Source organism: Pteropus medius, unplaced genomic scaffold (genome assembly GCF_902729225.1).
Source record: "Pteropus medius unplaced genomic scaffold, Ma_sr-lr_union100, whole genome shotgun sequence".
NCBI classification, from domain to species: Eukaryota; Metazoa; Chordata; class Mammalia; order Chiroptera; family Pteropodidae; genus Pteropus; species Pteropus medius.
The window spans coordinates 19,082,710-19,104,999 of NW_024351730.1; the positions used below are offsets into that span (position 1 = coordinate 19,082,710).

Consider the following 22,290-nt stretch of genomic DNA (forward strand, 5'->3'; position numbering starts at 1 on the left):
AGGCAATACATGAAGGAGTATTATCTGAGACTCACAGAACCAACAAAATACAAAATACCAGATACAAAGAGCTGAACTAATCACAAAAAAGTTAACAAAAGAAATCTATACCTAGACACATAATAATTAAACTGCATGAAATGAAAGCAGATAAAGAGATTTCTTTTAAAGATGCAATATTTAGCCTGATAACTGACTCAACAGCAACAGTTATAAGATAGAAAATTATCCCCAATGTGCTAGAAGATAATAAAGACCAAATTAGAACTTTACATTCAGCAAAAATATTTTTGCAGAATAAGGGCAAAACAAAGATATTTTCATACAAAAAAAACATTAGCAAGTATGATACCAGTGGATTCTAACAAAATGAAATTTTAAAGAAAATATTTCAGGTAGCAAGAAATTTATCTCAGATGGTAAGCCTGAGATTGTAAACAGAATAAAGAGCAAAGTAAGTGATATGTGTGGGTAAATACAAATATTGACTATATAAACAAAATAATAAAGCTTTGTGGAATTAAATGCATTAAAGCAAATGACGACAGAATTAAAATACATAACAGAAATAAAATATATAACCATAGTATGCAAGTTGGGAATTAGAGAATTGTTTTAGTTATTATGTCTGCATATTAAATAATCTCCAAACTTTGTTGTGCAAACAATTCATGTTCATGGATTCTGTGGCTCAGGAATTTGGCAGGGTGTGGCAGGGATGGCTTGTCTCTGCTCCAGTAAGTTTGGGGCCTGAAATCATCTGAAAGCTTATTTCCTCACATGACTGACATCTGATGCTGGCTGTAGGTTAGGGGCTCAGTTTCTCTCCATGTGGGCTAGTTTAGGCTCCCTTACAGCACGATGTCAGAATTTCAAGAGTGAGCTTTCCAAGAGGGAGATGGCAAGCAAGAGAGGGCCAAGCAAAAGCCATAGTCTTTTATGACCTAACCTCGGAAGTCATACAATTACATATACTACATTCTGTTACATTAGTCGAGGCAGTAATAAATTTTTGTTTTGGTTCAATGGGTGTTTAATCAAATTCTGTCTCTTGATAGGGTTCGGGATGTGTGGCAAACTTCTAGAAGAGTGAGATTAGTAATATTGTCGTGGCCATTTTTGGGAAAAATAAAGGTAAATATGATTAACTTTAGTCTGAATATGCATGCTGTAAAATAGAGTAATCATCAAAAGAGGCAACCTGGGTGTCCACCGGTGGGTGAATGGATAAAGAGGTGGTAAATATACAATGCAATAATACTCAGCCAGAAAGAATAAAATCTTGCCATCTGCAACAACGTGAATGGACCTAGAGGGTATTATGCTGAGGCGAATAAGTCAAAGACAAATATATGATTTTACTTTTATGTGGAATCTAGAGAACAGGATAAACAAACAGAACAGAAACATGCTCATGGATAGAGAGCATTTTGATGGTTGCCAGATTTGTGAGTGGGAGAGGTTGGCATGGGTAAAGGGGGGGCGTTAAGAGGTACAAACTGGTAGTTACAAAAGTCATGGAGATGTATAGCATGGGGAATATAGTCAGTAGTATTGTAATAATTATGTATGGTGTCAGATGGGTATTGGATTTATTGAGGTAATCACTTCATAAGTTATATAAATGTCTAATCACTCAGTTGTACATATGAAACTAATATAATATTGTATGAAAACTATAATTTTAAAAATTAAAAAAATAAAGCCACTAAACTGGTAGAGAGAAAAAAAAGGGGTATCTCAAGAAAAGAGAAACCATATCATTTACACTAAGAATTTAACCTAAGGAATTGGTTAAACAGGTTTAAGGAGAACTGAAAATGTCAGCAAGAGAATCAACTATTAAAGAGAAGAGGGAAAGATTATTAAAACCTGAAGCCTAGAAGAGATACCCTGCAGAGTGCCAGAGAAATGCTAGTGCCTAGAAACCAACAACTTCTTTCGAGGAAACATTGCTGAAGTGATGCTGACAAAATTGGGAAGCAAATGGCAAGGGTAAAAGTCTCTTCTTTTGTCCATAATTCCAATCTCCTTCTAGTGCCTGCTATATGTGAAACCAAAAAGAAGCCAAATGGCAAAGGAGAAATGAGGTCTGAAAAGCTCCAGAATACAGAAGAGTATCTGGCTTTGAGAGACAACAGTTAATAATTGGCATAAATGGAATAAAGAAATTAGGTAAATACAAATTTAACAAGGCAAGAAATTAGAGAAAAATAATCATAGAACAGGCGAGATCAAAAAAAGAAAATCCATAAAATAAAATGGCAGAAATAAATCTAAACACATCAGTAATTAAATTAAATGTAAATGGCCTAAGTGTTCCTGTTAAAAGACAAAGATTATCAAACTAGACTTTAAAAGCCCCCAAATCCAAACTCTGTGCTGGAAATAAAGAAACATTGCCCTAAAAAGGCCAAGAGTTGAAGAGGAACTTTTAATGAAAAATAAGAAAATATTTTAACTAAATATTAATATATCTCAAAACTTACGTAATATGACAACAACAGTGATTCGACTATAATGTAATATAACTGTTATATTACAGTAATATAGGCATCTTTAAACTTTTAAATGCATATGTTGGAAAACAGGCTGAAAATGAATGAAGCAAGCATCCATCTCAAGAAGTTAGAAATGAGAACAGTAAAAAATCCCAAAAGAAATAGAAAAAAGTAAATAATATTGATAAGAGTAGAAATTAAAGGAATAGAAAACAAATATACAATAGAGATTAACAAAAACAAAATCTGGATCTTAAAAAAGACTAAACACTGTCCCTATTTGAAGATTATATAAGATATCCAAAATAATCTGCAAATAATTTGCAAGAATCATTAGTGTTTAGTAAATTCCCAGATACAGAAGCAATACAAAGAAATCAATTATATTTTACACATAATCAATAGGAAATAAAGTGGGCTAGGTAATTTGGTTTAACGTTCTCACTTGAGAACATTTAGAAAAGCTGTACAATATATAATAAAAAATGTTGGATGGAATCAGAGAGCTAATTATCAGCTAATATCTGGGAGAAAATAGAATTTCATCAAGGTGAAACCTTCATTTGGGACCATTTGTGCCCTGGGAGCTTTTGCAGATTTTTAAGAGGCCACTGAGAAGCTTAGCAGAACTAAGGAACAAGGGATTCAAACACAGAGTCTAGTGGCAGCCAAGAGGTGAGGGCCCTGGAAACCTGAACCCACACTACAACCCTGAAGGGCTGAGGAGTGAGGGTTAACAAGAAGAGCATAGTACAGACTACAGCTCATCTCTGAGTCAAATGGATGACTGAGAAAATCTCAGTCTCTTACACTGAGCCAAACTGATCCTAAATTACCAGTGCTCAAGTGGTAGAGCACATAAAAAAAACTCTGTAAAGGATGAAAATACCATACTAGGCATCAAATTATTTCTACAATTTTTCAAATGTAATATTGGCATACAATTAAAGATAATAAGACACACACAAAATATTAAGAATGAGGATTAGCAGAAACAAAAGAAAATTAAAAACAGACCCACAGGATAATTTTAGATTTGGGAATTATTAAACACAGACTCTAAAATAATAATTCTTTTCATGTTCAGGTAGATAAAAGATTGAAATTTTCAGCAAGATAACTGGAAACTGCAAGTGGCATATTTCCATATTTGCTAGTAGAAATTTGAGAACTGAAAATACAAAGGGCTAAGAATAACCAAGACATTCTTACAGAACAATAAGTTGGGTGGACTAGTTCTGCCAAGTAGCAAAATCAATATATCAGCTACAGTGATGAGGATAGTATGCAATCACAAGTATAGAAGAGAAGGAAGAAACAATTCAAAAAGAGATGTGCACATATATGGATATATGACTTCGGTGGCAGTGCAGAAAAGTGACACTGTAGAAAAGAATGGACTTCAGTAGATGGTAATGAGGCACTTCTCAGAATACACAAAATTAATTCCTCATGAATTAAAAATTTAAGTGTGAAAAGCAAAACTAAAGCTTTCAGAAGACAATATAAAGGAGTATCTTTATGACCTTTGGGTAAAGAACATTTTTTTTTATACAACTTACGAAAAACTCTTAACCTTAAAGATTGATACTTCTCAGTAGCTATTAACAAATTCTTTTTATCAAAGAACATCAAAAAGAAAGAGAAAGGCAAGCCACAGTGGGAGAAGATATTTTTAACTATATAGCTAACAAAGAACAAGATTTATAAAGAAAAAAAGACTGCCAACAAAAAAATGGACAAGACTTGAGAAAACATTTTACAAAAAAGAAAAAACCAACAAATTTATGAAAAGGTCCTCAATTTCACTGGTAATTAGGGAAATGCAGAGTAAAACTTCAATGAGATACAACCCACACATTCACCAGATTGGCAAAATTTTACAAAATCTGTAAACTCCAGTGTTGAGCAAGATGTGGAGAAACAGGGTATCTCTACTGCTTAGCAAAAACTTTATTTATCATCTAATAAGATTTAAGATATGAATGAATGCCCTATGATCAAGCAATTCCATTCCTAGGTATAACTTATTTGCAGTAGGAGATACACACAATAATGTTCATTGTGAAACTGTGACTGCCCCAAACTAAATATGACTGTCTACAGTCAATATAATGAATAAATTGTGATATGTTAATGTAAAGGTAAATTACACGACAATGATGATGAATGAAGTATAGCTATAGGCAACAAATAAATGAATCCTTTGTTCGATAAAAGCAGCAACAAAATACAGTACAATTCCATTTACATAAAGTTATTAAAAAACCATCAAAAAGCAAGAGTACTTACAGAAGTGGTAACACTATAGTAAATGATTCCTTAAACTGTGTATTTATGTTTTATGTACTCTTTTGAATATATATTTTTTAAGTATTTGTTTCTCAATTAAAAAAAAACAAAGCTAGGACATGGCAAGAGAAAATGAACAGAAATGACCGCATTACTTACTACAATCCCTGAGATTTCAATTTCTTGTTTTTGAATTTGTTAAAGAGTCAAACCCATACCTAGTAATTGTATACCAATAATTATATATTTACAATTACAAAGAGTTTTTGATAATATCCATTATGGTTAAATTAGGTCAAGAGATTTTTCCTCAAAATCTTAAGAAATAACTATCTTTCTGTCTTCATTTTACTAATTATAAAGTAAGTGAACTTAAAGGTAGATATCTATTTCCAAGTTCCACCTTTAGGATAATTTAGAGGAACTTACAGATAAGTAAACAAGACTGCTTTGAACTCTCAAGTACATGGACTTTAGAAATCTGTAACCAACGGTCTGGGATTACCAGATCATATGGGTTTTACACAGTCACAATTACCCCCCATTTGTTTTGATATGATGTCTAGGAGTCAAAAGCACTTTGAAGTAATGGCCCTCGCACTGTGACTGTTCTATTTCCATGACTGTAAGACTTGAAAATTAAGAAGACACCAAAGTGACATTACCCACAAAATGAATAGTAAAATTGGAATCTCTGGAGTCAACTATGGAACAGGCTTTACAAATACATTGTCAAATTTCTTATTTTTAATAAGTAAAAAACTACTCAGTGGTACCGTACAAAATCAATCATTAATTTCTGCACCTGGTATTTCAATCATCAACAGTAATTTCATGGTACAGAAATAAACAAAACAGATAATGAAAAATATTATTAACTCCACCTTGGCTTCCCAGCTTAGTAGAACTAAACAGAAGAAATTAATGGCAGTAACCATTACTTACAGAAAAAAAAAAAAGCAATGGTAAAATGGTTTCAAGTGTAATCACAAAATGAACTTAATGCTTGTTGATTTTGTTTGTATCTGCTAAAGCACTGATCGCTATAAATAAGAACTGATATAATAATTCTAAATTTACTCTCAGAGATGTGAGATTTAGATCAAATGATATGCAAGCTATTAGATCATAGTTGCGTATTACTGAATGGCTACCTGGAAAGTATCAGTTACTGTCATAGAGTACAAAACAAAGTGAAAGTGGGGAAAAGAATTCTTATAGAAAAGTCCTTTTATTATTCCTAGCCTATAAAGTTCCAAGCCACAGAACCCTGATATTCTTGGATTAAATTTTGAGTAATACTAATTTTAAACATTAAAATTGCAATATGCACAATGGGAGAGGGTAGGATATAGTGAACCCATAATTAATTGCTTATTTCAAAGGTAGCCGTTTCCTTCAAACTCATCCTGTTCACTTTTCCCCACCTCCCAATGCACAGATTATCCTTTAATCATATAAATTTACCCTCTGGTCCCAAATAAATATATTTTCCCAATTGGGTGATAGTTTTACAAAAGAATAAAACAATACAGCTGGTTGACAAAGTAATTTAAACTATTTGTAAATGAAATAAAAGAAAAAGTAGAGGGTATGAAAAAGATGCCAACCTGGAGTAATATCGTTGATGTGAATTTAATTTTTAACTTATCAAAGTACCTATTAATGGTCTGAACAGGAGAGGAGAAGAAAAGCAGCTGGAGAGAAATGACTTTCTGTGGTTACAACATGCCAATTCTTTAAGAATACATGATAGTCTTAGAATAAAAGAAACACTTGCTGTTTTCACTGAGTTTACAGTGTTGAATATTTTTACATCATTTTCATCAAAGCACTTATATGAACATCTGCAACAGCTCATCAGAAAACAGAAAGTTTCTATTAATAAAGACCTAAAAAAATAAATTTTTTTATCTTTGTCAACTCCCTTTCTGGGAATGCAGAATAAAATAATACATTAAATTATTTTTTTTTTCTGTCTATTAAAGTTGATGAAAGAAAAAGATCCAGACTCGACTAGTGATTTTTAAATTTTTGGTTTTCATCTACTTCTAAAAAACAGTCCCTTCACAAAACCTTTTAGTCTTACGTACTATGACAATCAAGTTTAAAGTTCCAAATAAATAAAACAGCCGCATTAGAAGGCATATTGAAAAACAAATGATTAGCCACATTTATCTGTTCACATTCATGGATTCTCTAAGAGGGTTGTCAGAGTCCAAATAATACTGTTTTAACACTTAGTCCAAGTTAACACGTGTCATCTGACCTATTGCTCATGGCTTACAACAATGATGCTATCAGCAAAGATCCTGATTTTGGGGAGACAGTGATATAACAAACTGGTTAATCTAGTAGAGGTAACGGGATAGTAAACTGTAACTGTACAACTTAATATGTCTATTCTTCATCCACTGCTACCATCCCTCTGCTTCCCACCATTGTTAAATTCAAAACCTAATCATGAGAAGTACAGGGTGCCCTACACTACTTGTATAAAAAAATGAACCTCAAATACTAAACAAATAAGAAATTTATAAAATGGGATTAAACTTTTTGGATAGCATTTGTTATTTTCAAATTCCTGATCTTTTATCTCTTCTGGTGATATATAGATATTTTTTCCTTCTATTCAGACAGAAGTTAATACACAAATTTGTTGTACGCATTATACAGTTCAAAAGTTGGCATTCAAGTTCAAAGTTGATTGTGATCATATCCACATATGAAGCACTAGACAAGAGTATACTATGCTCCAAAATGTTTTGCAGTTCTCCAGTGTAGTTTCCTACTGGTGTTTCCCTTAAATTAAGGCTTCCTTGAAGAGAAATCCATCATATCATGAGCTGATTTTTTTAGCTTCTGAATTAAGTGCATTTTTTTCCCAAAATGAAGTAGTCCCAGGGTAACTTTAAGACAACTTCTGTTAATCAGTATCGTGACTGAAGTAGTATCTTACTGGAGGTCCAGGCAAATCTTCATCTCCATCAGTGTCTGGGGCAAATGACACAGTAAGATCCACATATTTCTTTTCAGAAGAAGGTTTCACAAGTTTATGCATTCTAAGAAAAATAACCAAAGACAAATGATTTGGTAAATTCTGTGAAGTAAAAGTAATATGCTGTCTACTGTTGCCCAGAGAATCTGGACTTATATCTAGACTTTAATTTCATTTTTAAATCTAATAATTCATTTGCTTTCATATATTTTCTCTCTCTCTCTCTCTTTTTTTTACTAAAAGTTCTAAACTCAAGACACTCATTTACCTAACAGTGAATTAAACTGGACTACTGCTGGTGGTGATAAAGAATACAAACCATGTATTAAAAGACAAACAAAAAGTAAGACAAACCCTAACTCACAAAAATCACACAAAAAAACCCAAAATGATTTTTTAAAGCAATGCTTTCAAAAAACGAATTCTCTTATACTCTCAATATATTTTGGAGGCATCATAAATTCTTTTCAAGCATGTTTCTGTAAACAGTAAAAAGCAAGCAAGATTTAAATCTTCCAATACAAGCTAGAAATGTCACAGTAAAAAACATTAAGTTTCACCTTTTCCTTATATCCTACGCTTACCTTACTAAAAAAACCACTTAGTTTTTGCCATTGTCACCGCTACTGTATTAAATCATCATTGATATATCCAATTATTGTATTAACTTCTAGCCAGCTGTCTCCAGTCTCTCTGCTACCTCCAATCTACTTTGCTGCCAGAATTCTCTTAAAATGTAAATTTGATGTTATTCTCCTGCCTAATAACATTATCTATCATATATTATGTACCTATTTCATGCCAGGCTCTGAACCATAAAATCTTTAATCCTCAATAGCAGGTTTTTCCATTTTTCAAAGATATTTTGTCCTATATATAACTTTTCATTCTTTCCACCATTTATTCTCACCACCTTATCCTTAAGTCATTCATTCCAAAATAACCGATTTCCCAAATACATCATGTATGCTCCTTAATATTAGCTACATGTCTTTGCACTACCTATTGTTTTAGCCTGATATAATCCATTTTCAAAGGAAGCTCAAAAGAAATCTACTCTAAGCTGAAAGTTTGAGTTAGTAGTGCCCAAAGTACTCTGTAAAAACCTTTATTATAATATTTTTTTCAATTACATTTTAATTATTAACATATGACTTTTCCTTAGAACACTTGGAACACCTTGAGGGCATGGGATATTTCATAAAGATGTATGATGACAAAATGTTAACAGGAGTAACATTCATGGAATACTTCTTAATTGTCATTATACTGCTAACCCTTACTATTATTTTAGTGCTCAACAGTTATGGACATGTATAATCATCCCTATTTGTGGATAGGAAACTAAGTTTCAAAAACTTCAAGCTACTTGATGTGACAAAACAAGTAAGTAGCCGAGCAAGGATGTGAACCCAGGTCTTTCTAAAGCCAAGTTTGTCTAGTCACTTCATAGGTACTTAGTATATATCTCTAAATAAACAACATAATGAGAAATATCATTCACAAAACATATCATGCTGAAAGTTTCAAATACTGGCCAATGCTATAAAACATTTTTGTGAATTATCCTCAGCAAATTTTAAATTCCACTAATCAATATACTTCAGGACCACACATTCCAATCTCATCTATGTAGTAGATAGTAAAGAAAATCTAAATACTACTCATAATTTATCCAAAAGACACTTAGGGGTCTGAAAGAAAAAGAATTACAAGCAGAGAAAACAATCGGAGAATGCCTGGAGTGCTCAAGGAAAAAGAAGGTCAGGACAGTTCGAATTTTATGTGCAAAGGGAGAGAAGTATAAAAGGAACTCAGCGGGGTAACTGGGAACCAGATCATTTAGGCCCTTGCAGACCACTATAAGGGCTGTCTTTTTTTACTCCTTTTTTTCCTTTAGGTCTCTGCTCAAATGCCACCTTATCAGGTATTCCCTGTGACAGGCTCAGGGAATATCCAGACTACTAAATATAATACAGCAACTTACCCCCTTATTCTGCTTTATTTAATCCACAGCACTTAATAACATCTGACATATCTGTCTACTTGTTATGCAAACTCAAGTAGGTCAGGGATTTTGCTTTGCTCAATGCTATGTCCCTAAGGCTTATGAAAATTATGTGGCACTAAGCAGACACTCTTGAATAAATGAAAATAACAATTTGGTATTTTTGTTTTATATTTCAGTCTCATAATCCTGGTCATATATGTTTCCACATGAGGTGATCTATTTTCACTTGGTAGAGTGACTAAATCAGGTTTCTAAGCCTAGTGGCTAAAAAGTTAACTCTGAACTAGAATAATTTCACAATGGTATTGTAATCCCATGAATCTTTCTTGAGAGGCAGCCTACTGAGTTTGGTAGATTCACTGTCTTTGTTATTGCCATTAGGAGTAAATCAAATACTTTTATCTGAATTTCGATAACCTCTATAGTTAATTTTACAGTGTGCACCCAGCTTATATACTTTCTTGTGAATCTTCTGCATATGTTTGATACTTACGTTAACTTCAATCTTTTTGCATGACCAGGCATTACAGGAACATAAAGCATTTTGACGCCTTGTACCACCATTGTTGGCTCAATTCCATACTTCTCCTAAAAATGAATATCCAAAAGAGAAACAATCAAAGCTCCATCCAAATATAAAATGTTGGGTGACAATGTTTTACAATCAGTAAAAAGAGAACTCTTGCTAAATAATATTTATAAAAACCTTCAATGAAATTATGTATAAAAAGTAATAGACTCAAAACAACTAAGTGAATAAATGTCTCACTTTGACTGCATTTATGAAATCCAAGAGGGTGAAATCTTCTTTTCCATGTATAGTCCATCTATCCCAAATTGTAAATGATATTCCATTTCTGTTGCAGAAAAACATTCAGAACAAAAACATTTTAATTTTTTGCCTTTAGTAATAACAGAAACCTCCCATTATTTGTAATTTAGCTAGATATTAAAGTAGGGGAAGAAAGGAAAATACAACTTCTAAAATATTCCGTAATCTTATCTCCCCACAACACTATACAGGTAACGACTTTTATCAGTTCTTTGTTGATCCTTCCAGTGTCTCATTATAAATCAGTATGTCTTAGTGAGAGAGTTCTCGCCCTCTCTCTCTTTTTAAACAGCTGCATGGGTTTCACTATATGAATGGATGTTCCAGTGCCCTATTACTGGACAGCTGGGTTGCTCTAATCTTTGGCTATGATAAATAGCACCAGAATGAATATCTTGTACATATATCATTTGAGATAAATGTAAAAGTACCTGCAAATTTAAAATGCAGTGCTATAGCCTCCTTATTATGGGTTATACTATTTATATTCTCATTAGTAAATATTTGAGAATGCTTTCTCACACTCTTGCCAAGATAGGTATTTTCAAATATTTGGTTGTTGCCAATCTGAAAAGTGAAAAATGGAGGTCCAAGAGGATTGTTTTGCTTTGTCACACAGCTTTCGAAACTAGAGTCTAAAGTATATTATCTATCAGTCAGACACTTGAGTGCTTTTAAATTCCTCTGAGTTAGACAGAAAATACAATGCTAAGTAGTGTGGCAGATTAAATGTTATGAGAATTCCATGGCTAGTTTACTCAGAAATACTTCATAAAAATGGGGTTTTGATCTGGTCTTGAAGTGATGGCAAGGATTTATACATAGAAGAAAAGGATATGTGAAGCTAGTATTTTTACATTTTAAAAAGTTAAAATTTTATTTCATTCTCATTATGCAAGAGAAACAGAGCTTCAAACATACCTGATTTCAGTTTTTCTTACTTCAGATGTCTCTGTAAACACTATAACTGGAATGGCTAAGTTAAGGAAACAATTTTTGTAAGCTTCAAAGGGATAGCCACCAGCTACTTTGATCATCTCCAATGCAACCTACATAAAAAAGAGTGATTTGATTATATAAACAGCTTAAAACTATTCATGACTTGAACTGCATCTAATTAATTTTCCTAAATTCTTCTCAAGCATTTCTCTGTAAAGAATAAAAACAACTACTGGACTAGAGTAATATAAAGTTTTTATGAGTCTCTCCACTTTTAGCATATTTTTTACTTTCAAACTCTCCACCTGTTCTATATGTGAACCAAGTTATTAAAAAAATATTAATTTGGCCATGTAATCTTCTCAGAAAGCAGACATCAGAACTCAAGAAATACAATAGTCTAAAATCATTTAAAATAGAAGCAGTTAATTATATAGCTTCTAAGAATAACACTTTAGTACAGTATAATAACAAGGGCTATCCTAAAGATTCTGAATCATAAAGGAAAGATGAAATTGTAAGAAATTCAAATCACAAATAGGAATTACATTTTTTTAAGGCAAAGAACTAAAATAAAATATAATCGAACAGCAAAAATTAGGGCAATTCATTTTATTCAAGAAAAATAGGGCATCTGCTTTGTATGGAGGACACAAAGATGATTAACAGGATTATTGCCTATAAAAAAAAAATCAGACTATCTTGACAGAGCTTATTTTTATGTTAAAACATTTATATATCTGTAATCTTCAAAATGCAGATTATTTTAAGAAATATCTTGAAATTTTATTTTAAAGATCAGTATGTATCTCTCTCTATTATCTCTGAGTGATTGGCTGGAGGTAGAATAATGGGGAAATTCAAAAAATAATAAACTCACCAAGCCAGAGACGGCAGCAGTGGATGTTGCTATAGCAGGTATAATTTTACCAGCTATGCGCTTTGTTTTGAAACGGTCAGCTGGTTCAAGGCTATACATTTTGGCACGAAGATTTGATGCAGCTGTGATGAAATCTATGTGTCCATTATGATCATCATCTTTTTCAAATGAAAGCACTGCCATCTGAAGGTCACCTAGTAATAATAATGAGAAAAAAAAAATATTTTAGTAAGTAGTAAAAGTTTTACTAGGTAAAACGCAATGCGGGTTCACTACTCTTAAACATTTCAGTTATTTTTTATGTTTTTAAATGACTGAGAAGTACAAGAAAAATCCAGAGAACTGCAGTTATTGAAGGACATGAAAATAATAGCTTTACTAGTACTAAATCAGAGAAGTTTCTATGTTTTAAAAAAACCTTTCTAAAAAATAGAAAAATAATAAATCCATGTATTATATCTGCTATTAAGTGGTTTACAATAAAAAGGCAACACTGAATATTGGTCACAAATTAATTCCAAAAATACTACTCTGAAATTTTTCACCTCTGATAACTAAGAATTGAGTTAGTAGGTCAAAGACATATGGTTCACAAAATTATTCTGTAGACAGGTGTAGTTTGATCTGTGATGGATGAAATGAGAAGGTAAGAAATGACAGTATGTTTTTTCCAGAACTATAATTATTAAACTAACACACTATCTTTTACTTGAAAAATAAATAGTTGGCTAATCCAGGCTGTACTTCCCAAATTTTACTGATCCATACATAAAATCCAATTTGGAAACTGTTGATTTATGTAATACAAAAGTGGTGAGCAGGTCCCAAAACATGAGCTAATAGCTGTTTTTAAGGAAGTAAAAGCTCAGTCTCCCTGCATTTAACACCAAGGATGTATGCAGGTCAGTTTGTATTCTCTGTGTGCAATTACGGAGACTAAGAAGCCAAGAAAAATATCTGTCTACGCTTTTTGATCCTAAAATAACTTAACTGGGTTTGTCTAAGGGTTAGTCTCCACAAGAACTCCATTCTTTGTTCATTATGCTAACCATAAATTAAAAAGAAACTGCACAATAAAATTTCAAGGACTAAAATGATCAGAACAACACAGCAGACTTACATTTGAGGGTAGGGCAATGGTGGAGAAAATTATGAATTTAATCACAGTTAAAGATGAACTGTGCCTTTCATTATGATCATGAAATCAAATATTATTATTATTGCTGTTATTATTTAATCCCACAAGTTTCTGGTATAGAACTTAGTAAAAATAACAATCTCTACAGTTCAAAACATTTTCATAAAGATTTTCCCTTACTTTTGGTAGCCTCATTAGATGAAATAGCCTTTTCTAGTTGGAAAACAGCATTCCTCTCATCTTCATTGCTGATAGGAACATGGTCTGGTTTTCTCGCTGTTTCATCTGTTTGAACAACCTTTAAATATATGAATACATGTTAATTTTATCGCAACCTGCATCTAAGTTTGATTACCATATCTGTTTTATCAAATAAGACACAGAAAACATTTCCTCTATCTAGTTTAATCAGATTATTAATCATCATGATCCAATGTATTTTACACCTTCCATTAGTAGGTAGTATTATATTTATATATTTGTTTTCTCTGTTATCTATCTCCTAACAGTGACACTCTATGATAATCTTTTTCTCAGGGATCTTTGTCTTGTTCACTGAGAACACCTCGATATAGCTAAAACAAACTTGCTCATAGTGGGTAATAAAAATATTTACTGAAAAGTTTGTGAGATCTGAGTTCATGTGGATCTCTTTTAAAATGCCACACTAAAATAAAGTTAATAATCATCAACAGTTTGTGATTCTGACAAATCTACTTTAAACCAAACTGCATTGCTGTAACTAATACATAGCTATTTTCTGTCTCTAAATTGAAGAGATCTATAACAAATATAATATGAGCATCCTTTAAGTATTTATTGATGGCTAACAGGTAGTTCTTTCCTAGACAATATATCTTTCTTCATACAGATGCAGGGCTACACATATATGTAATTTATCCTTAAGAAATTACTTATTAGACATTCTACAAGGGGAGTGAAGTCAATTTGCTCAAACTAAAAAACTTCCTACATTGTCAATAATTAAAATACTATCTTATTAAAAAACACATCTAGCTCATGTTTTTACAGATTAAATATTATTATAAGTATTTAAGAAATATTAAGAAGTCAAAGCAAAAACTTTGTTTGCTAAAATGTCTAGTTGATATTTTTGGATGTAACACCTGTTAACTAGAAGTGCCAGACTCTGAAGCTCCAGTGTGAGTTGTTTCAGAGAGCTGTCAAAAGCTTATTAACCCATGTTAAGCTAAACTGCTCAGATAATTTATTACCCCAAAACTTTGATAGACAAAGAAGTAACTCAGGCCAGAAAACATACTGAAGAGCAACGACTAGTAAAGTTACTGATGCATGTTTCCTTGGCTTCCGTCTAACACTTTTGCCTATTAGAAACATGGGCTAGGAACCTTATTTATACAGAAATGCTGTTTATCCTTTCTATACTTTTATTCTTAATAAGTTATAAGTCATGAACATTCCATTCAGTAAACCCATCTACTTGTATGAAATCTATTGCCTGCAAGTTCTTTTCCCTAAAATAAAAATGCAGAGTGGAAGATTGCACACACCACTTCTTTCTTTAATTTTGCAAGGAGGTAGGCATTACTCCACATTTTCAAGTACAGCTACAGAATAAGGAGAACAGAAGGTTGTTTTATGGATGATTTTGAGAGTCCATACAAAAAGGTATATAATGAATATGTGAAGAAAAAAAAATTTTTGAAAATTTCCTATATATCCTGTTTAAATTTCATTATTATTCCTTATCTCTTTTTAACATATTTGCCTGGCAAAATCCCAACCCTTGTCATATTCAATTTCCATCTCTTTTATAGTAGCACCCAAGCAGCTAAGTGCCTTTTCTCCAGCCACATTTAGTGGAATTAACATGAAGTAGATCTTCAGTGCTCTCACAATTATAATACATTCCATTTAAGTGACTTTCACACTCCCCTGGGCAATTATTTCACATGTTCTTTTCTCTGCTCAAACTTCCTTTATCTTCTTTTCCTCTCAGAGCTATTAAGTTTACTTCTTATTTCAAATAAGAAAGTAACAATCTTCTTTCTCTCACACTCCAATTCAAATCCCTTATAAATCCTGGCAGGGTTACTACAAAATAAGACACGGAATCCTACCCCTTATCACAATTTCCCTGTTACCTATTACTGCATTCAAATCATCATCATTTCATGCCTTTAACTTAACAGCTTTTCTTGCTTCCTGTCTTTTGTCTCATGTCATTGTTCTTAACAGTCAGAGTCATCCTTTCAAAACATAACTCAGACTGTTCTCTGTTTAAAATCCTCTACTGGCTTCTTATCTTATAATAAAACATTAAGTAAGTACTTACCAAAATTCCAACTACCTGTCTCCAATCTCACAGTCTAGCAGTCTCCTCCTACATATTCTTCTCCGAAAAATCCTGGCACTCAAAAGTCTTTCCAGACCTTTCTTTCTGTGTACTTGTTCATACTACTGTCTGCACTGCGTGTCCTTTCACCAGGTAACAGCACAGCTCACTCCCTTAAGGCTTTAGCTCAAAAAGTACCTTATCAGAGAGTCTTTCCCCTTTTAACCTATATGAAATGACACCAGCTCCATCACCATTTCTTTCTTTTCCCTTTTCTTTTTTCTTTTTTTCTTCTTAGCACTTACACTCATTTGCAACATTATGTAATTACTGACATTTTTTTTTATAGACCACCTCTGGTCTACTAGAATATAACTTTCATAAGAGCAAGGATTTTGCTTTGTTCATTTTCCAGGATTCTCCAGGTTTAGAAAGACTTGATACACAGAGAAGTTCAATAACTATTTGCTGATTAAAAGAACTTCCAAACATACCTTGTTGGAAGGTTTGAATTCCTGAATCTTTACTTCAGAAAGAATATTCAAGAGGGCATCTGCTGATAAATCCTGTTAAAAAATTAACTTTATCAACAAACTTATTCTTTTAATTCTGAATTTTAAAGCTAAAAACATCCTATAAAAAGTCCTTTATCACCCTAAAATACTTGAATAATCATGTGACTATTTAGACTACATCCACTTACGACATTTATCTTTACTTCTATAGAAATATCAACCATAAAGGCTAGGAGTGGGGGTGGTATGTGTGAAAAAGTACTTATTGTTAACAAACCTGAAATTTTAGTTCCTTCCAGAAATTTTTATAAAGGTAGTTTTAGGGTTGGTTTGAATATTAGACTGAGTGCCTTGAGATCAAGGACTCTCTCTTCATTGTTTTACAAAGTTATACTCAATAAATAAAATAAGTAAACAGAATTCATACCTTTGAAAGCAGGACAATATTTAAATGGTTCAAGATGAACTTGGATGAATTTAAGGCTATCAGATACACATTCGCTATTAAGAAGCTGCTTAGGGAAAACTGAGACATACTGCATTCGAGGTCTCCTGTAACACTTATCACAAAATTACCACTCTTTTTACAAAAAAAGAATATCAGACTGTATGCCACTATTTTTACCAGATATTTAAGGTATATTTTACTGTGCATTAAGTCCAAAAAGGATTATTCTACAACAGGCATTTTTATCTGGATTCAAAACAGCTAGATCTATTTGGATCTGAACCCAAAAATCGCTAGAGTTTATCATAGATCTGATTCATATTTCTCTATTTGGCCTACTTAAAAGTATAACAATATATTTTGCTCTAATATGCATTTGTGAAGAAAAGTTCACCAATGCAAATCTGCCTCTGAAATAAAACTATATTGCAGTCTTCAGATGTTAGTCAATGAAAATGATGTTTAAGAGAATGGGTATGATGATAAAGGGTTAAGCAATGTCAATACGGGATAGTATTTTCAAATTTTCTGAAAATCATATCACAAAATAAGCCAAACAAATGTTAACAAAGACAGACTTTAAGGGATATTTTCAAAGTGCTACACAATAGTTCCCTCTGGGTTTTCAGAGTAATTATAATAACTGAAGTTAATGGTTATAAATGTTTTAAAGTATGATTGCTTTTATAAATGTTTCACTTACAAATAAAAATTTGACTTTCTTCTATTTAGTAATGCTGCAACAAAATTTTAGCTTCTGCTATGTAAGAATGAGCAACAATATAGCAAAATCAAAAGCTTATATCCAAGAACAATTCTGATAACATATAAACAGTTTGATGATAAAATCAGCCGGTAACTCATCTAATTTTAGCCTGGCTTTGTATCACTTTCTAAGCCAGAATATCTTACCTCTTCTGTAAATGGAATGCAATAGACAGTAGCATATAATTTTGCAGCATTCAGAAGGAAACTGAAGTGCCTTTTGAAATTAAAAATAAAACAGAGTGAATGTATAGTTTCAAAGATGTTTAATTCATCAGAAACAACAGCCTTTAAAATGTTAAAGAAAAATAACCACAGTATTTTTGTTGCAGTATTTTTTTTTTAAGTTAGGCAGTGAAATTCTGGTCTTGACCAAAGCATTGCAGAAGCTATGAAAGAGAAAAACATCAGATGTTTATCCTCATAAGCATGATTAGGTACTAATCATGATTACTTTGGGGATATGAGTGGCCAGATGAACAAAAATTAGACTAGTGAAAGAAAATTTATTTTAATTCATAAGATAATATTACACATTTGTTTTTAAGAAGTGTCTATCATGTTTAAAGTAAGCAAATGAGTTTGTTTAAAAACAAAGAAAGGCTAAGTTTGCTATGTAATGCAGTCAGGATAAGGTAGCTTAAAATAAGTCCCAGATAAAAAAACTAAGGATAAAGAAAGGTTAACAAGCTAAGTGTTTAATAAAAATACACACATATAAGTATCTGTGTGTGTATAAATGATGTGTATATCTAATATGGATAGTTATACAGGTATCCACTCAAAGATTAAGTCTTTTGAAAATTAATTTGAGATTATTTAGGGAGATATTTAGCAGTAATCATTTTTACCCCCATATAACTGAAGTTTCTTACATACCAGCTTTATTAAATAGAAAAATGACTGTTGTCATTTTACTTTTTATGGATAAAATCAAGAGGTGACACTTTAGTTTCACTTTCAAAAAGATAAAAATAATGATGTTATTTACCATAGAGAATAAATAAATAGATTCTGTGGAAAGAGGGTTGTGACTGGCTTGGTTGGTCAGACTATGTTAGCTCTTAGATTAACAAGGATATAAAAACTTAACATTAAAGAGTCTGAGATTTTCACCCAGTAATGTAAATCTATACAGAGTTAAAAGATTTACAACAATAAAGAATGCATATAAAACTGAGTATAAATACTTACAAAGGTTCATTGAAATCAAATTTTATTGGAGAGGGGGGCCTCTTCGGTGATTGCCAAAACAAACCTAAAAAATGATACAAATATTATTTTAAATGTAGGCAGCCAGTTATAAATTGCATTAAACTTTCTTCTCAACACTTGGTTTTACTTACTGCCGTCTTTTAATCGAGTATCTAGAGGGAAACAGTGAAGAAGCTGAAGAGCCTAAAGAAAAAAAATGGTTAAAAAAAATTAAAACGCATAAAAAGATATACAGTGAAGTCTCCTAGGGACTCTTGTATTCCATCTGTTCATTCTGTCAGTGCTCCCCATACCTGGAATAACCTCTATTGTTATTTTTAAATCAACATTTATAGTTTGTCATTGCAAAAAATACTATAAATGGAAATGCTTCAAAATGGAATCTGCCATCCCAGAGGAAATGCCTTGCAGGTCTTAATTCCTCAAACCTTTGCAATGTTAAAACTGGACAAAATAACTCTTGGCTTGGGCCTAAAGCAGAACTGTATTCCAAAACACAATTTGCAAAGCTAAAAGGGAAGCACACATTATGACTACCAGACTGAAATTTCAAGACATTCCTTAGAATTAGCAATATGTTAGTATTTGCATTTACAGAAATTCCTTCCTTACCTTTTTAACACCCATAAAAATTTCTTCCTTCTATTCATGTAATTATTCCCTTCCTTTTCTCATAAATACCCCTTTGCCGTCACCTTCTGATTGGAACACTATTCAGGTTTCTGCCTGAATCAGTGTTTCCTAACTAGCTGTTCTTTTGGATCTCAAATGTTGCTTCTCATTTTGGCCTTTTATTTTTAGGTTAACAACATCTGCAGCAAATACGAATATAGATTATTTCATCCCTTTTTACAGAAATGACATATTTTACATATCATTCTATACTCTTCAAAGAGCCAATCCTTAAAACAAGAATTAAACCAATAAAAATACATATTATATTTTAAAATGTTTGAAATTTGCTTCAAAACCAACAGGGGAAGAGTATATAGATGAAAACAAGATATCCACAAGTTGATAACTGTTAAACTTGAGTGATAGATACATGAGGATTACATGGGGTTTCATTATATTATTTTCTCTACATTTCTTTTGTTGAATTCTTTCCATAATAAAAAGTTTTAAAAAATCTACAGAAGATAAGGATTAAAAAGAATTAAGATTTTGAAACCAGAGGTCAATGATAATTACAGTAAGAATAATTTGAAGAGCAGTAGAAAACCAAGACACATTTACTGGGTGAGGAATTGGCATAGGTGAGAGCACAGACCATTTTTTCAAGCAGAGCCAAGAATGAAGTGAAAAGCAGGGATAAGTGTAATCAAAAAATGTTTTTAAAAAGATAAACTTATTTTATATTCAAATAGTTTTAGTAAAAGCCTAAAGAGAGGGAGAGACTAAAAAGAGAGTGCAGGACACATTCTAGTAACTGGAGGTAAGAATAACAGCTATATTTAGTGAGCATTTATGGGCCAGGTTCTGTTCTAAAGGCTTTACATATATTAACTCATTTGATCTTCATCACCATCTTCTGAATTAGGTACCAGTTTATTATACCCATTTTACAAATGAAGAAAGTGTGATTACCAGATGTGGGTGGGGAAGGCAAAATTCCAACAAAATCTGACTGAATATCTCTACTTTCTCAGTCTCTTGCTTTACTCTGAAAAACAAACTATTTTTAGACTACTGATGAAAAGTATTATTCTCTGGAAGGAACCTCTACGTAAAACCCAATTTTGCACACAGAAAGACAAGGATCAGTTAAATGCACAATTATCAAGCCAATGGGTAAAGTTTAAATGCATTCTTGAATCAGTAACATTCAAAGAGAAATTACTTATGTGCCCGGCACTTGTTCTCACTTAATTTACTACTTATTTCTAAAAAGCTTCCCAAAAGAAAGAGTAGACATTTCAGGTCAATGAAATTAATCTGGTAGTAATTAAATGAGCCAAGGTCAGACCTTTTCTTAATGCTTTATAATGCAAACTTACCTTATGGTTAAAATATTTTTCAAACTTTAATCTTGCTAATTCTACACACTGGGACCAATTTCTAGGTCTTCTGCTAAGTAACTTAATAACTTGAAAACAGCCTTCTAAACTGTGTCCAGTTTGTATTTTCTATAATGAGAGAAAAACACACAAAAAAACAAATTTCCAATTAAATGCACACATACATCTTCCCAGGAAGTATCAGCCAAAGTTTGAAATGCCATATCATGTGTATTATTTTATTTTTTTCACTTCAAGCTCCTTGTCCCTGCCTTTCTCCTTTCCCTGTTTCTTTTTCAAGGGAAAATGGGAAAAGATACCACATAAAACTTTAAAGTTTCTTGTCTCGCAAGTTATCCTTTTGTCTTGCTGGCTATACATTATTATTATATATGTACTTTCTAAAAGAAGTACTAAGAATAATATTTTATACAAAAAAGTTGGCATTTTTAGTACAGGATTAAAGGAAAGTGAGAAAACATCTTTGAAGTGCCCTCACCATGAGAATAATAAGTTTGAGATATTACTGCCCACTCATGAACATTTTACTAGAACTCAGCTTAACAAGCAGTTTTATTATTCATAGCTCTCCTATCATTATAACATCCTTATTAGGTTGAACCATACGAATTGCTGTTTTGTGGGTCAAGCGTGGTCAAATAATGACAATTCCATGTCATTCAATCAAACTAAAAAAAAAAGGGGTCATTTGTGAGCTATTAATTTCAGAATTACTCATGTATGTACTATGAAAAATAATGTTATAATACCTTTTTGAGGAGGTAAAACAAACCATTCGTAGGCAACTTGAAAATAAAATTACAGTGTTAAGTTTGTATTAAAACGTATTGATTTCTACCTGTAAGACTTCTTCTGCAGATGAATAGGTTTGCCAAAATTTGTTAAACAATGAAGGCTTGTGGGAAAAAGAACTTTCAAACTGTAAAGGAAAAAGAAGGGAAAAAGTTACAAATCAAAGTGTTTTTAAAAGTTAGAAGTATTTTCTTTCCTACTACAAAAAATGTCTTGAAAAAAGATCTTTATTACCTTATCTCTTGCCCACTGTATAGTATGTTCAATAGCAGCTGGAAAGGATTTTAGAGTACAAAATGGTATTTCCTCTTCTGGGGGATCCCGCTAATTTATAATATATGACAGAGACAGTTAAGAGATTTTTATTTACTGAATTTACTTGAGTGTTTTAAGACCATTAAAAATAAGATTCAAAAATAAAATAAATCAGAACATTTTTATATCTTCTCTCTCCTAGGGCCTAAGAGGAAAAATTGATTCTTTTGATGTTTAACATATATGTTAATAGTAACAACAAACATGAATTCTATTACTACTTATCTGTACATTCATTTGGCATATGAGTACTCAAGGCAGACCACCATATATATAATTCATTTCTTTTCCTCCAAGTATCAAGGTTACATTTA

The 22,290-nt window shown here is 32.1% G+C and overlaps 1 protein-coding gene across 3 annotated transcripts in view; it reads right to left on the reverse strand.

Moving 5' to 3' along the window:
- Positions 1–5,518: 5,518 nt before the first annotated feature.
- The window catches only part of UBA6 (ubiquitin like modifier activating enzyme 6), a 77,175-nt gene continuing 60,403 nt past the window's right edge, over positions 5,519–22,290 (reverse strand). For all 3 annotated transcript variants that reach the window (XM_039845346.1, XM_039845345.1, XM_039845344.1), the window contains 13 exons: positions 21,896–21,985; positions 21,708–21,788; positions 20,849–20,977; positions 18,983–19,034; positions 18,831–18,894; positions 17,784–17,853; positions 16,403–16,474; positions 13,772–13,889; positions 12,454–12,647; positions 11,556–11,683; positions 10,572–10,659; positions 10,296–10,390; positions 5,519–7,855 (listed from right to left, as the gene is read on the reverse strand). In XM_039845346.1, coding sequence (XP_039701280.1) covers positions 7,720–7,855; positions 10,296–10,390; positions 10,572–10,659; positions 11,556–11,683; positions 12,454–12,647; positions 13,772–13,889; positions 16,403–16,474; positions 17,784–17,853; positions 18,831–18,894; positions 18,983–19,034; positions 20,849–20,977; positions 21,708–21,788; positions 21,896–21,985 — 1,317 coding nt within the window. In that variant the 3' untranslated portion in view covers positions 5,519–7,719. The remainder of the gene's footprint in view (positions 7,856–10,295; positions 10,391–10,571; positions 10,660–11,555; positions 11,684–12,453; positions 12,648–13,771; positions 13,890–16,402; positions 16,475–17,783; positions 17,854–18,830; positions 18,895–18,982; positions 19,035–20,848; positions 20,978–21,707; positions 21,789–21,895; positions 21,986–22,290) is intronic.